At 46.4% G+C, this 14847-nt stretch overlaps 2 protein-coding genes across 3 annotated transcripts in view; one reads left to right on the top strand and one right to left on the bottom strand.

Moving 5' to 3' along the window:
- Positions 1–1683: 1683 nt before the first annotated feature.
- The window catches only part of LOC6590872 (exostosin-1), a 64513-nt gene continuing 51349 nt past the window's right edge, over positions 1684–14847 (bottom strand). The window contains exons 6-10 of the mRNA XM_026985107.1: positions 2849–2952; positions 2641–2791; positions 2238–2567; positions 1856–2172; positions 1684–1792 (exon numbers count right to left, since the gene is read on the bottom strand). Of these exons, the coding sequence (XP_026840908.1) occupies positions 1684–1792; positions 1856–2172; positions 2238–2567; positions 2641–2791; positions 2849–2952 (1011 nt within the window). The remainder of the gene's footprint in view (positions 1793–1855; positions 2173–2237; positions 2568–2640; positions 2792–2848; positions 2953–14847) is intronic.
- On the top strand, positions 9503–13840 carry LOC6590875 (lamin-C). 2 transcript variants are annotated; one of them, XM_026985109.1, is made up of 4 exons: positions 9503–10072; positions 11920–12514; positions 12573–13298; positions 13449–13840. In XM_026985109.1, exons 1-4 carry the CDS (start codon positions 9672–9674, stop codon positions 13593–13595), a joined length of 1869 nt encoding a protein of 622 aa, XP_026840910.1. In that variant the 5' UTR covers positions 9503–9671; the 3' UTR covers positions 13596–13840. The 2 variants fall into 2 exon arrangements, with proteins under 2 accessions (XP_026840910.1, XP_026840909.1); XM_026985108.1 differs by having other exon boundaries at positions 12573–13381.

Genomic DNA, 14847 nt, shown 5'->3' with positions numbered 1-14847 from the left:
TCAATTATAAAAAAGTGATTTCCTGGCCGTACAAGCATAGAAGACGCCGAACATCCTCAAGATGAGATCTGATTCATTTATCTCACAAAAGATATGTAACTCCTATTTTTTGTTGAAGGTAAACAAAAACTTGAGAGACTCTGGATTGAGAGATTAATATTCATCCAAAACGTCTGTGTCTCATTCAAAAAAGTCCTCGTTTTGTGCGGGTACCTACTGTACCTGAAACTGTTACTGTAACGACCCTTTTAATTGAGTCCCTGAAACTGGTTCATTCGTTGAAGGTCGATTTCCATTCGAAATGGATTTATTTCAAATATTTGCCGCTGTTCGCTGACCAATCAGTCATTTTCCAACTGGATCCAATCGAACCATCGTGGCATCGTGGCCCACCCAACTCGTTTTGATATGTTGAAGCTATATATTTGTAGCGGATTTCATCTTGCACTCCACTCCGATTATTGCCCTGCGCACTTGAAAAAGGCTAAAATAGAAAATAGAATTCCAAACGAAATATTACAAAAAAATAAAAAAAAGAAGAGAAAGGAAATAAAAATTGTACAAAACTGTTCATCGGCATTTGTTGTGTATATTTGTGGTAAAAAATATGTATATAGATATATGTATATACTTTTGATATAGTATATGCACGTATAGATTGGCTTAGACTAACACAAAAAATCTCTCTTCTCGTCTCATTTCATCTGATATGCGAGTGGTTTTTAAAAAGTTGATTGCATCTTGATGGCTGCTGCTGATGGCCACGAATTACAAACTAAAAGCTGAGTTGTCCAAATACGAATTGCACATAACAAAGTGGAAATGAAAAAGCTACTAAAGTTAACCTTAAACTTAATATTGCTAAACATAGTACTAAAGCTACTCCTCTGGCTTTTGTGCACACTTGACTGAATGGCTGCTCGAATGGAGCTATTTTTTGTTTGCTATTGCTATTTGACGTTGAATTTACATTGGATACTAGACGTTAAGGAATTGGATGGAGCCTCGAGTCTGCAACTGAAACTGAGAGGCGTTCACGCACACATTTACATGGGCTTACAACACTAGCTACACATACACAAAGAGTGGCAACAATGCGACAGGCGACAAACATTTACAAATACATAGAAAACTCAACGCGCACGGTACAAAAACATACGCAACTATACACACAGATTATACAGATATACAGATACAGATACAGATACAGATATTGATATAGATAGAGAGTTATACACATAATACACATATAGAAAAAGTTCTTGTCTAGCAGTTTGGCTAATTTGAAATTAGCATAAAACGATGGCAATATCGACTGCTGCTGCTCCTGCCGCTGGCAGTTTTACAACTACGTACATGGCTAATCGTATCGTATTCAGAGTCCTATTATATATACACACACTGCTGTTACACATACACATGCATAACCGCAGCGTCGAATGCTTACACACACAATACATACTGCTGCCGCTGAGGATCCTAACTAACTTCTCGTCTCGCGTCGTCTCGTCTCTCGTTTCGCTATTAATAATAATTAACATAGTTTTTTGCATACAGCATTAATTTCTTCTAAATGGCTATGAGTGTGTGTATGTGTGTGTGTCTGTTGTGTGTGTGTGGTGTGTGTGTGTGGTGTATTCAGTACTATTAACGCTTGTAGCTATTGCCAGAATTCACATAACGCTAGCTGCCAACCAACTCAATCTGACGATATTTTTTGCGCAAATTGGAAACTGGATCACGGTACAGCATGGGATCCATACGCAAATTGGAACGTATCAGCGGCATATAGCTGCAAAATCATACAAATTAGTTTCATATCCATATCTGTACGGGGTACAGAGATGAAACTCACCCAAAGACCGCTGCAAAGGTGTTCAGACAGCTCTGGCGCTGTATGAAATGATCCGGATCGTTCCAGGGGGAGCGGCCCGTCTCCCGATCCTTGTAGCCCTTGCGCTGCGTCACTTTAATCGGCGGTTTTCTGGTCACATGCGAGACCAGCAGGTTCATTAGGATATCCTCGCAGTTGGAGGACTGCTGTACAGTCTTTAGTAGCAGCAACGACAGCCAGTTCGTGTACAAGTAGTTGTAGTAGCGGTGGTAGAAGGCCGCCCCCGTCAGCACAATCGAGTAGTAGTTCGTCCACTTGGACGTGTAGCCCCAAGCGTTCTGCAATGGATGGATTGGCGTTTCGATTATTGGTCACTCCATCACACCGCACCGCTCCAGCTCACCTTGGAGTCATCCCAGAAGTGGGCCCTCGCCGGATAGCCCACAATGCGCTCGGGAAAGTCCCGCCACACGGTGTAGGCAAAGTCCAGTTCATCCGTATTGAGTATGGCGTCCTCGTCCAGCGACAGCACAGCGTCCGTCTGTATCTCATCGTAGGGCACAAAGCGTTGTGATATGCTCGGTCGTTCCTCAGTCGTTTGGCCCGTCGGCCCGGCCCCAGCCCCGATACGAGTGTTGCCCCCCAGGGCCACCACATGCAGGGGTATGTGGTAGGTGGGGGGCCAACGTTTCTTCAACGGCAACGGTCGCTCGGCCGCCCACAGTACAAGGATCTAAGGAGAGAGAGAGAGTGCATGAAGATCTTTGCTACCCATCTGGGCGGGGGCTTATGGTGGAAATGCTTACACGATCCACAAACTGGCTCTTGGTGATGGTCTTGACCAGCTTGTAGAGCGCCGCATTGGGACCCATGGCGGCTCCAATTTGCACATAAATGACGGCCGTGTAGTTGTGCCGCGGCTCCGCTCCCATCGAATTGAGCATGAAAGGCATGAATCTGTTGGAGGATTATCGATACTATATTTTGCGAATGGAGGAGGCATATGGCTCGTACCTGGAACTGTCGGCGAAGGTGGGCAGCGTGAGCAGGGCGCCGGGGGAGCTGTTCCACACCAGGCTGCTGCGCACCGGGTAGTCCGGCAGGCGTTCGCGAATGATCTGCAACGAGAGGCAAACGGGGAGTGGGTAAGTGGATGGAGCTAATGGCTATATGCCCGAGTGATGATTGCCAATTGATTGCCTAATCAGTGGAGTGCAGTGGCAAAGAGGCAGCTGCACTGGGAGTGCACTCCAATTGCTTTTTGAATGGCACCCCCCCCTTTCGACTGCCAATACCAAATGACTCTATTCCTTCCTCTGTTTGTCTATGCCTGTCTGGCGGTCTATCTCGTGGTCCCCTCTTGAGTGCGATAATTCAATGGGCCGGGTCCTGGTCCTGAGCCGGAGCTGGAGCCGCAGCCTGAGCTGTTGCCTAATTTTCCGCTTGGCGCAGTCCTTCGGAGGAGGCGTTACCGCAGCTTCCGCTGCGCAACGGAAGGAGCAGGGCAGCCTCTACGGGCGGAAGTTCCTTCGCCACTCATCAAGTGCTCCCCCCCCCGCCTCCCCCGCCAAGCATCGCGTGTCATTAATGGCGCGTTAATTTGTCGCTCAATGCACGGCTACGCCTTAAAGTATGCCGTGCCAAATTAGTTATGCACAGGAGCCACAGCTCCACAAGTCCCTCTCCGTCCGGATCGGCTTTGCCTTTGCCTTTGGCTTCCCTGTGGCCGGGGTTGAATGGAATTATAATTGCAAAGCCTGACCCCCCTTAAACACCAGTGGGTGGAGTGGGTGTTATGCAAAGGACTTCCCCCTGGGGCGTGATGTGGTTTTGTGTAGCCATCGCCTTAGAGCATCCTCAATCGTTAGCTTAAAGATCCAACTAGATTTCAGTGTTACTTAACATCAGCAGGCCCATGAGAAATGGTTACGTTTTTTATAATCTATGGTTCTGGGGGCCATTAGTTTATTTGTTTCTGGCGTGTTTTTCCCATTTTTTCTCTCGATTTATTCCTTGCATTCTTTGTTTGCATTCATCAGCTGCCACATAACTCAGCTGGCCGCCCCGTCTGCAGCGCCCAAGCTCGTTAGGCACATTCCACATTCCACGTGGCACCTTTCGATGGAGCAATGCCGCTGTTGGGTGGGGTGGGGTTCGGGTCGGGGCTGACGATCCCTCGAATGGCTCCTTGTCTGTCTGGGGGGCGCGTGTCTCAAGTGCCTGCTTTACATTTTGTAATTATAATTCCTTCTTTAGCGCATCGCTTTTTATCCAGGGTAAAGGGTAAAGGAGAGCAGAGTAAGGGTACGGCATCAGTCTCATTCGGTCATTAGGATATAAGGTATGAAATGTTACATCTCCTTCGGGTCAAACAGCCTCTATTCGTGTCTCATTCGTGTCTCGTGCCCGTTTGCCGATGCTTCCTATTGTAAGCGGACCCGCAAGGGTATCTAAAACTTCGTCCCGCAAAAGCCCACGGCACACTGCTTGCCCCTCTTCTTCCTTCTGCTTGCTGCAGTTCCTCCCCTCTCCCCCCGCCTCTTTTTTTTTGCATTGAAAACGCAGAACTAGCGCGTCGTGTCGCGTCGTGTCGCGTCGCGCGTGTTTATTTACGGTTTCCTCTCGCTCTAAGTGTGTGTGCCTGTGCATGTGTGGGTGTGTGTGGGCCTCTGTGTTTGCCCGCCTGCGACATAATTAAGTAAATCTCTGGCTGTCGACGTTGCAGCATAATTGAGTGCACGAGGGAGAAGGCAATGTCCGCCTGCCTATGATTCAATTATGCGCAGTGCCTGTGTTTCTCTCTCTCGCTGTCTGTCTGTCTCTTTTGGCCACATTTTAATTGGCCAACCAAGGCGGACTTAATTGCCTTAGAGCTGGCCAACTCGCATGATGCATGATGGCAAATATTGCCCTGATTTGCATCGCTGCATATGCCACAAGCAGGCGATTCTTTAGCAGCAGTTACTCCTCGAATTCCTCGCCAAAATAAACACAAAATTTGGATGCCAATCGCCTTTTGGCAGTCCTTAACGAGTGCCAAGGCAATGTGTGCGGGATTTGTACGGGTATATTGAGAGGAAGTCAGCCAAAACTTCATATCCGTTTCGCATCAGTGCTGCAGCGGTGTGGTTGAGCGATGATTAAGTTGCACACACACACACACACACACAGACACACACACCGTAAGCCCAATGGAGCGGATAATGTATGCACATAAAACAGGTGGATGCATCCACACATCCACACATCCGCCTCTGTCCGCCTCTCTCTTTGCACTTCGATTGAGAGGTTTGCGGCTAGAAAAAGGTCTTAAAGTTTTGACAGCATTTAAACAATATCCACCTCCCACCCTCCCCCACCCCCACCCCTTCTTTGAGCAGCCATGTATGTACATACATGCACATTCATGCTCGTTTTGCACAGAGAAACTTTCTGCGAAATTAATTGCATGCGAAAGCAGAGAACTTCTTTTTGCCAAGACTCTCTCACATTTCTTGCACGCTTTTTTTCTGTTTTTCGTTTTCTGTTTGTTGGCTTTCACTCGTTTATGCGCAGACACTTCTCCCGAACAGGGATTAAATGCAATTTTAATTAAAACGCCACTAAAATCACGTTTCTGCGCAGGCATCGAGGAATTAGAGCAATCGAATTTGTTTCTCTGGAATTAATTTGCCTTTTGGAAATTTACTTCTTTGAGGATATTTGTAATGCTACTCCGATTTCGAGCATGTGGCCGGCTTTCTGCTCTTCATTCCCGTAGGAATAAAAGTATCTGCTATTTTTCTTAGCATACTTTTCGGGTACAGCCATTTCCCACCGCCATTTAAAATACTCCCTTTTGGCCTGGGCACTTTCAGACTTCTGGTTGTGAATTCGGCAGAAGATAAACATGAAATTAACTTATGCAAGTACCAAAGGAGAGACAGAGAAAGAGAGAGTAACAGAGAGTGGCTGCAAAAATGATATGTAAATTCTGTCCCAACAAGTTTTTCCATACAGCTCCCAAGAATCTGCAGCAGAACATGCAAATCAAATGAAATCAAATTTAAGAACAAAAGCCAGATCTGGTACATCGTTCCCATATTCCTATACAAATTGTTATCCGATTCGAATACAAGATTTTTGAGGATTGGGGTTCCCGAACATCGACTCGATTATTGTATAATATTTAGAGTTTTTAGTGCTCCCTTTTTTATGTTTTATCATTTAATCCTCCATTATAATTATAAGGGATTGCTCGAAAAACTATGCACTCGACCACATTTTATTTAGTTTATTTAAAACCTCCACAAAAATGCTCGTAAATAAAAACCAAATGCAAAAAGCCACAAAAATTTAAAAGAAGTAGAAAAAAAATTATATTTTTTTAGGTTGTACAAAAGTTATAAAAAAACAGAAACCCGTTCTACGGGTGAATATTTTGTATCGCAAAGCAACAAATTTGTTAATCGAAAGCCAAACTTTGTTTTAATTGTTTTTTTTGTACATTATTTTGTTCAAAAATTAAACGCTTTGAAATTGTTGTGCGAATATTAATTAACTAAAAACAGGAGTTGGATAGGATTTTGTTCATTATAACATTAACATGTATGTATGTATGTACATGTGTATGTGTTCCATAGATTAAAGTTGGGCAATTTATTTTTGCCAAAAATGTTTAAATATTCAGTGAATATTCAGTACCTGATACACACGAGAATTCATGGAATATTTAATTTTCATTGAAATTATATATTCTAAAAACTTTACAAAGTGAATTGATACTTTTGATTAGAGGCCACTCATCATTATATTCCCGGTTTCGGTCGTTTGCTTAATTCTTTTATTTTTATTTTTGGATCTGTTGGAGTTCATTCGTCTAACAGCGTTATAGCGTCATTTGCCATGACTTCAAGAAACTTTAAGCTGACGATGATGTCATCACTGTTGGCAAACTTCGTTTCGTTCGTCGCTGTCGTCCCTGTCTTCGCGCTTCTACTTTGCTCCGAACAACGAAAATAATGAACAGCAGCAGCAGCACCGAAGCAGCAGCAGCAGCACCGAAGCAGCGACAGCAGCAGCAGCGACACGGAGTTGAAGTTGCGAAGCAGCTTTGACAAATTCGTTAAACAACACGAAAATAAAACCCAACAAAAAATACAGCAAAAGTCAAACAAGTTTCGACTACAGTGCGAACGAGCGAGCGATAGATGGGCAAATGCAAAGAGGGAGACGAGAAGGAAGACTTAAATTTTGTTTTTCAGTTTGTGAGAATATTTTCCTGCATATTGCCAGCATTGATAGGTTTTGGGGCGACATACAAAGATACAAAAGTATGGCAAACAAATGTAACAAAACGCAAATAAAAGCAAATAAATACTGTATAAATATTTATGCTAAAAGTTGGCTAAAATCAACAGACAAACAGCCCCCCAGGGGGGAATCTCTGTTTATTTATTTGTCATTGTTTCGTCTAGTTTTATCGAAAATCATTCTGACTGAAATACCCTCTATACAGCTCCTTTAATGGCAATTGATGTGCATCTTTAATATTCGTTTGGAATTTGGAAGAGTTTGGTGTGGAAAAGTTGTGGAAAATGGAAAGGAATAAGAGTCTTAAAGGTGCTTTTCAAAACCATCTAAAAGTCAAGGTTTAAAGGGTACCATTCGAGGCCATTGAAGGATTTCCAAGCAAATTCTTCTTATATGCTGGAATCTAGGTCTGAACAGGTATTGAACAGGAATCAGGAAGCTTTAAAAGAAAAGACTACAAGCTGCAAACATTTTCCACATTTTAATTTATAATTAAAAGATCCGTTTAATAAGACCATTTCCCACAGGGGCACTGGAATAATTCTTATCATAATCCCCCCACGTAATTCATCAAGCGACAAATTGACGTAGAACAACAAAAATAGAAATACTTTGGCAATGGCATGTGGAATGGAATGAAGGAATCCGAATGCGAAGACAAAACACGCGGAAAACGAAACAGAAACAGAGTCGTCAAAGAATACTTGGGAGGGGAGAGACAACCAGGGAAGAAAAACAATTTAACATCGGTTTAGGCTCGGGCACTCTGGCGTTTTGGGGCACATTAATTAAATCTAATTAGCTCTCGAGCACTGGGGAATCATACATAATTATAAGCTGAAAAGATGGAGAATACTTAAACTTATTCAAATGCGAACGATACGACGGACAAACGGGCAGGCGGTGTTGGCGACGGCATGATTAAAAATAATTTGGTGACGTCACAGAGAAGGGGCCGCCTTTTGGAGGTCAGTGCTACATACAAGTATCCCCCCAGCCGGTCGCCCCTCTGGGTTTCTTTCGTTTGATTTGTTGCCATTCCACTTTAGTTTCGATGACGCCACAGGCGTGCACATTGCATGACAAGTTCACATATTTTCTGCACTCGACGACTCTTCGTTGTGTTGTGGGAGAGCAGCGTGAGAGAATCCAAAGCTCACATGGCATACCTCTCTCTCTCTCTCACTCTTTGCTAATCTCGTGGGTAAAATAAAAAGTTGTTTTTTTTTGCCGGCTATTTATTTTTGCAAATAAAAGCTAGAAATATATAGAAAAAGAGAAGACAAAAGCTAGCTCTAGCCATCTCGCTCTATCCCTGGCTATTTATTTTTATGACTGTTGGCATTCCTAGTGCCTCGCGCCCTCTCTCTACCCGCAGAGGCACTCGATGTCAATAAATATTCGAGTTATGACAAGTTGACAATCCAGTGGGGCAGTTTTTGGTTCCACCCCCCCCTCCCGACATTCTTTGTACGTAATATGGGTGGGCCTCCCCAGTCCCCAGTGGTATTTCATAATTTTGGACGCGTTGTAGGGCCCATAATTGACCTGCGGCTGATCGATACAATGGACATGTGCACATATGGTTTTCTGGCCAAATGAAGTGGAATTGATGATGTGGGAGTGCATTGTGGTCAATTCACGAGCGGCACTATCGCTATAAGGGCCATTAATAATGCTTAAATTGAATGCAAATGTATGGGAAACGAGAAAGAACACAGACAGCACCAAAAGAAAGCATTCCTGCTTATTTTTAAGTATAATTTAAATCAAATTAGATAGTAAACCAGTAAAAATACTGAAGTTCTACAAATAATCACAGAAAAATACAATGAAAGAGCGGACAAGAATGCCGTTTTTTTTGCATTGGAGCGTGTCTCTCTATTCTCTCTATTCTTTCTCTATCGATAAAACGCCACGCAACGAAATTGCGTCGTTCATTAACCTTGAATCCGAGCTCCCATTGAAGAATCGGAGTAGAGCGGGAATGCACTAGGAGAATCTCTGCTCCCCTTCCGCTTCGTTCCCCTCAACCACAAAGGGTTGCCGGCAGTGAATGTGTTTGTGGTGTGATTAGTATTTTGTTGGTTTCTATTTGCGGCTCCAGCAAACACAAACAGCTGTACATCAAAGACAAAAATGCGAATAGAAAGGCGAAGCAGAGGAGGCGAAGAAAGCGAAACAATAATAACAATACAGCCAAAAGGTGAGAGCAGTCGACTGGCAGACAGAGAGAGAGAGAGAGCGTGCACACATTCGTGTTGTTATTTTTTTTCGTATGCGGTCGACTACGACTAATTCCGTCGATGATGGCCGAGACATCCACATCGGGCCTCGTTCGGGGCCGCTCGGGGCACAGTCGTCACAGTCAATATTCAGCAGTCCAAGCAAACGGACGTACAAGCCAACAGAAAAAGTCAAGAGAAAAAAAGAAGAAACTCCAAGCACAAAGTGGAATAACATTAGAGGAGATAGCACACAGATTAGCGCCACTTTGCGTACTTAATATAACGTTCCTCGCCCAAAAGCCCAAAACACTTTAAAGATGTCCGCTCGCCGCGTCACCCTCAACACACGCGTCTCGCGCGCCTCCACCTCCACGCCGGTGGGTGGAGCATCCACCTCCTCGCGTTTGGGCGCCACCAGCCCCACTTCGCCCACGCGCACCTCTCGCATCCAGGAGAAGGAGGAGCTGCAGCACCTGAACGATCGACTGGCCTGCTACATCGATCGCATGCGCAATCTGGAGAACGAGAACAGCCGACTCACACAGGAGCTGCATCTCTCCCAGGACACCGTCAACAGGGAGACCTCCAATCTGAAGGCCGTCTACGAGAAGGAGCTGGCCGCCGCCCGCAAGCTGCTCGACGAGACGGCCAAGGAGAAGGCCAAACTTGAGATCGATATCAAGCGTTTGTGGGAGGAGAACGACGACTTGAAGCCCAGGTAATAACCGCGGGGGCAGTGGGGTGAGGGGGGGCCCACTGCGTATTATCAGCCAGTGATGTCATGGCGACAGAGCGAGAGCGGGGGCAGAGACTGAGCGAGGCCGATGATGTCATGCCAAAAGCACATTTCGAAAGCGACGCACCGCAGCACATGGCAGCGCAACGTCTCACGCTGTCTCTCACTCACGCGCTCTCTCCGGCACTCTCTCTCTCCGTCTAGTAACTTATCGCTGGCCTGCTCTGTGTTTATTTTGTGCTCTCGCACTCTCTTGGCATTTCATGCAAATCCTAATGAGAAACGAAAAACGACTATGGGTTACCTGTTGGTCTTAGGCCTCTAGGGCTTATAATGGTTACCCACAGATCATGGCTATACGTATGTATAGTTTCAATTACCAACTCTTCGGCATAACATAAGCAAAGGCTTGTGCTTAACAAACACCTCACCTCACCTCACCTTCGATATACCCCTTTACAAACAGCTTCTAAGCCCAATGGAAGGTTACACGACTTAATGTCTTTCAGCTATGATGTCATAGTATCGCACGCAGTTTCCTAAAAGAAAAAACAACCGGTTAGGGCACTCTATGGCTCTACGGCTCTATGCTCTATGGCTCTTCTGGGTGTGATGTCAACAAATGTAGATTTTTCCATTTTCGAGGTATTCCGTTGCGCGTCGTTGGCGTTTGCGTTATCAGGGAATATTTAATGTGCACAAAGCTTTTTTAATTCGTATTAGCCACCAGATTGTTGATAATGGAGCTGGGCGGGAGGGGAGGACTTTGCTTTTGAGGTGTGTCACCAAAAGAAATGCGATAGTTTACAGCGAATCTGATAAGATACGTTAAGGAGACTCCAAAGATAGCCCATCTATAGTAGGTATTCCAAAAAATGAATTGGTAACAATTTTTAGCAAATTTTCCCGAAAATTCCACCAAAAATATTTATTTGTTCGTTTGAAAATGCCAGCAGTGGAGGGAAAAGGAAATGGAGCTTCAACACGCACAGAAAAACCAAACGAAAATCCAACAAAATACGAAAAAGAAAAATCAATGGAAGAGGGAAAAAAGTAGAGCACAAACAAAACAGCCTTGAATCTATTTTGTTTTTATGCGTTCCCCCGCCCTCGCTCCCGCCCATTTTTACACAATTTTTGTTCCTTGATTAGCTGCGGAAATTGTTTATAATGTAAATGGAATGGGGGGGATGTGCATAGAACCGAAACATCCAATCAAATGCGAGACTGAAGGCTGACGGCCTGCCCTACAAGGTATTGCATTCATTTATTAGGTATTTTTTTTTTAACGCTTAATAGCCAACATTCAATTGAAATTCAAATTATTATTCCTATATTAAGTAATACAAAACGTGCCGACCACGTTTTCGGAACGTACATATTCCCGGGGATTATGTGTGGCATTTTTCGATGATATTTTCGTGGGGCAATAAATAAGTTGAGTTTTGTATTTTAAGCTAAATAGTATTCCAAATAATAGAACATACCATAAATCAATGTTAGATGGAGGGGGGTGCAGGGGGAGGGGCTGGTCAGAAATAGCCAAGGGGCTAGTTTATGCTAATGGCAGCGAAATATCTGTGGATGTGGATGTTGGATGAAAAATGGAAGATAGCAGATCGTTGAACGGGTTTCCAAGCAAATTTCGAATTTGGATACGTCTAATGAATAATGCATATAGACAGAGGGATAGAGAGGGATAGAGAGCGAGAGAGAGAGAGCTTTTTTGAGGGGGAATCTGAGTCAGATGAGTGACGTCATGCTTCGAGCACATGTAGATAAAATGTGGATCATATGAATAATCCGAATTTCCCCTTCTTTGCCGACAGACTCGAGAAGAAGACGAAGGAGGCCAATGTGGCGGAGAACAATGCCCGCCTGTACGAATCTCGCTACAACGAAGTGAACGGCAAGTACAACCAGGCCCTGGCCGATCGCAAGAAGTTCGAGGATCAGGTGAAGGAGCTTGCCCTCGAGAATGATCGCCTGCGCCGGCAGCTGGACGATCTGCGCAAGCAGCTGGAGGCCGAGACCCTGGCCAGGGTCGATCTGGAGAACCAGAACCAGAGCCTGCGCGAGGAGCTGGCCTTCAAGGATCAGGTGCACTCGCAGGAGCTGACCGAGACCCGGTCCCGTCGCCAGATCGAGATCAGCGAGATCGACGGCCGTCTGTCGCGCCAGTACGAGGCGAAGCTGCAGCAATCCCTCCAGGAGCTGCGCGACCAGTACGAGAGCCAGATGCGCGTCAATCGCGAGGAGATCGAGCAGCTGTACGACAACGAGATCCAGAACCTGAAGGCCGCCGTCTCCAGAGCTGCCCAGGGATCGGCCCATGCCACCGAGGAGGTCCGTCTGATGCGCACCAAGATCGACGGCCTCAATGGCAAGCTGCAGGACCTGGAGACCACCAATGCTGGCCTGAATGTGAGTGCTCCATCCTTTCTAAGCCATTCGTTTACTAATTGGATCCCCCTTTCTGTAGGCACGCATCAGGGAGCTGGAGAACCTCCTGGACACGGAGAGGCAGCGCCACAACCAGTACATCGCCTCGCTGGAGGCGGAGCTGCAGCGCATGCGCGACGAGATGGCCCACCAGCTGCAGGAGTACCAGGATCTGATGGACATCAAGGTGTCCCTGGACCTCGAGATCGCCGCCTACGACAAGTTGCTGTGCGGCGAGGAGCGTCGCCTGAACATCGAGTCCCCCGGCCGCCCCGGCACCGACTCGGGCATCTCCAGCAGCAACGGCACCCATCTGAGTGCCAGCGGTGGCTCGCGATCGGGCCGCGTCACGCCCAGCGGCCGTCGCTCGGCCACGCCCGGCATCTCCGGCTCGACTGCCGTCAAGCGCCGGCGCACGGTGATCGACGAGAGCGAGGACCGGACTCTGTCCGAGTACTCGGTGAATGCCGCCGCCAAGGGTGACCTGGAGATCATTGAGGCCGATGTCGAGGGACGGTTCATCAAGCTGCACAACAAGGGCACCGAGGAGATCAATCTCACCGGCTGGCAGCTGACCCGCATCGCCGGGGACGAGGAGCTGGCCTTCAAGTTCTCGCGCGGTTCGAAGGTGCTCGGTGGGGCCAGCGTGACCATCTGGTCGGTGGATGCCGGCACCGCCCACGATCCCCCCAACAATCTGGTGATGAAGAAGAAGTGGCCGGTGGCCAACTCGATGCGCTCCGTCCTGGCCAACGCCGACAAAGAGGTGAGAGTCTTGTCGATATACAACACGTGCGCCACTTGCGACATCTGCCGCCCCTGCAGACATCTCGAGTTTGTGCTCGACCAGTACGCAATACCCACCACCCTCTCCCCTCAAGAATCGTTGGCTAATTCCCCTTCCTTTTGCTTGCAGGATGTTGCCAGCTACGACCGTGTCCGTGCTAACGTTTCCAGCCACGTCTCGAGGCACCGCAGCAGCGGGACGCCGAGCACAGGGTTTACCCTCGGTTCCGGAGCTGGCTCCACTGGCGTAAGAAGTCTCTTCTCTTTGCTCTTCTAAGGGAAAAACCCGGAACTCGAATCGGACTGGATCTACAGCCACAGCCACAGCCACAGCTCCAACCCACACTCATCGCAGAGACTCACAGACTTCGGAGACCACCCACCATTCATCCACGCACACGGAGATCTGACTAAGGAATGGAAAACTGCTTGACATGCATATCACAAGTGTACAACAAAAGAACAACAACTAAATTAAACTTGGCCCACTACTGCGTGCCTTTCTTCGGCCTTGGCCTCCTCTACATGGCGTCACTCTATATGTTTCCTATGTTTAAGTAACGAACGTAATCCCCGACTCCCTATGTTATGTGTACGCTTAAGTAAATGATTTTGCATTTTGGTAAATATACAAAAAAAGAAAAAACACACCACACAAATATACAATATAATAAATGTTGAAATAAAAGAAAAACTAAAAAAAAAAGTCAATTAACGGCCAACAAAACTATCTGAAAGTTGGCCAAGACCAGGAGGCTGGCAGGCAGCCTAATCGGCTTAGACCAAAAAGGGGATTTGCCAGACTCGCAGAAACTTCTTGAGCCGCTGTCGCAGCATTTTCTGCTATCTCACCAAGGTCCAGGCACAGGCACAGGCCCAAGCCCAGGACCCGGGCTGGCCAACACGGACAGGTAAGTGGACGAAATTAACTACACCAAGGCCGGTGCGGAGGCGGCCCAAACAGAATGCCAGCTCACGAAAAGTTTAGCAACTTTGCAACTAGAACGTAAATTGGGTCGGATCACTGGAAAGAGTGCAACAAAATGCAGCACAAAACAGGGGAAAATGTGATAGTTGTGGTATTTCTACGAAATAGGAATACCAAATAATACCAAATTAAATACTGGATCGCAGAAAATGGCTTCGAATGGAGCCCCCGTTGCCTGCCACTGTTTCCGTCTTGTAACTTATCCTGAAAGCATCAGCAGATACAATTCCAAATTGGTTTATCTATTGCTCAGAAATTTTCTCGCAGTGCACGAGCATCGCATCGCATCGCAACGCAGTGCCCCGCATCCACTGAGACAACTTAGCGGCGCTTGAGTGAGTGCACGATTCAATGATGGGATGAATAGGAACAGCAGAGACAGAGGAGGGTAGTGGCTAGAGTGGGTGGCAGTGGCTGGGGCTGGGGCTGTGTGGGATTGAGAGACAGTTCAGACTCAAAGTAGTTTTCCCGAGGAGAAAGTTTTTTGTTCCCTTCTTGGCGCACGTTTGCATGCGCATAATAGGATTAGGCAAAATAATAA

The sequence above is a fragment of the Drosophila persimilis genome, unplaced genomic scaffold (assembly GCF_003286085.1).
Source record: "Drosophila persimilis strain 14011-0111.01,24,50 unplaced genomic scaffold, DperRS2 tig00000002-arrow-pilon, whole genome shotgun sequence".
In the NCBI taxonomy this organism is placed as follows: domain Eukaryota; kingdom Metazoa; phylum Arthropoda; class Insecta; order Diptera; family Drosophilidae; genus Drosophila; species Drosophila persimilis.
Note: the sequence above shows the minus strand (reverse complement) of the source record. Positions and strands in the feature narration are given on the sequence as shown.

What these genes read in the sequence shown, in the direction of transcription:
- LOC6590875 (XM_026985108.1), top strand. Translation starts at nt 9,672, where the DNA reads ATGTCCGCTCGCCGCGTCACCCTCAACACACGCGTCTCGCGCGCCTCC. An exon ending in AACGACGACTTGAAGCCCAG is followed by an intron (nt 10,073 to 11,919) that starts GTAATAACCGCG and finishes CTTTGCCGACAG; the next exon opens with ACTCGAGAAGAAGACGAAGG. An exon ending in CTCGAGTTTGTGCTCGACCA is followed by an intron (nt 13,382 to 13,448) that starts GTACGCAATACC and finishes TTTTGCTTGCAG; the next exon opens with GATGTTGCCAGCTACGACCG.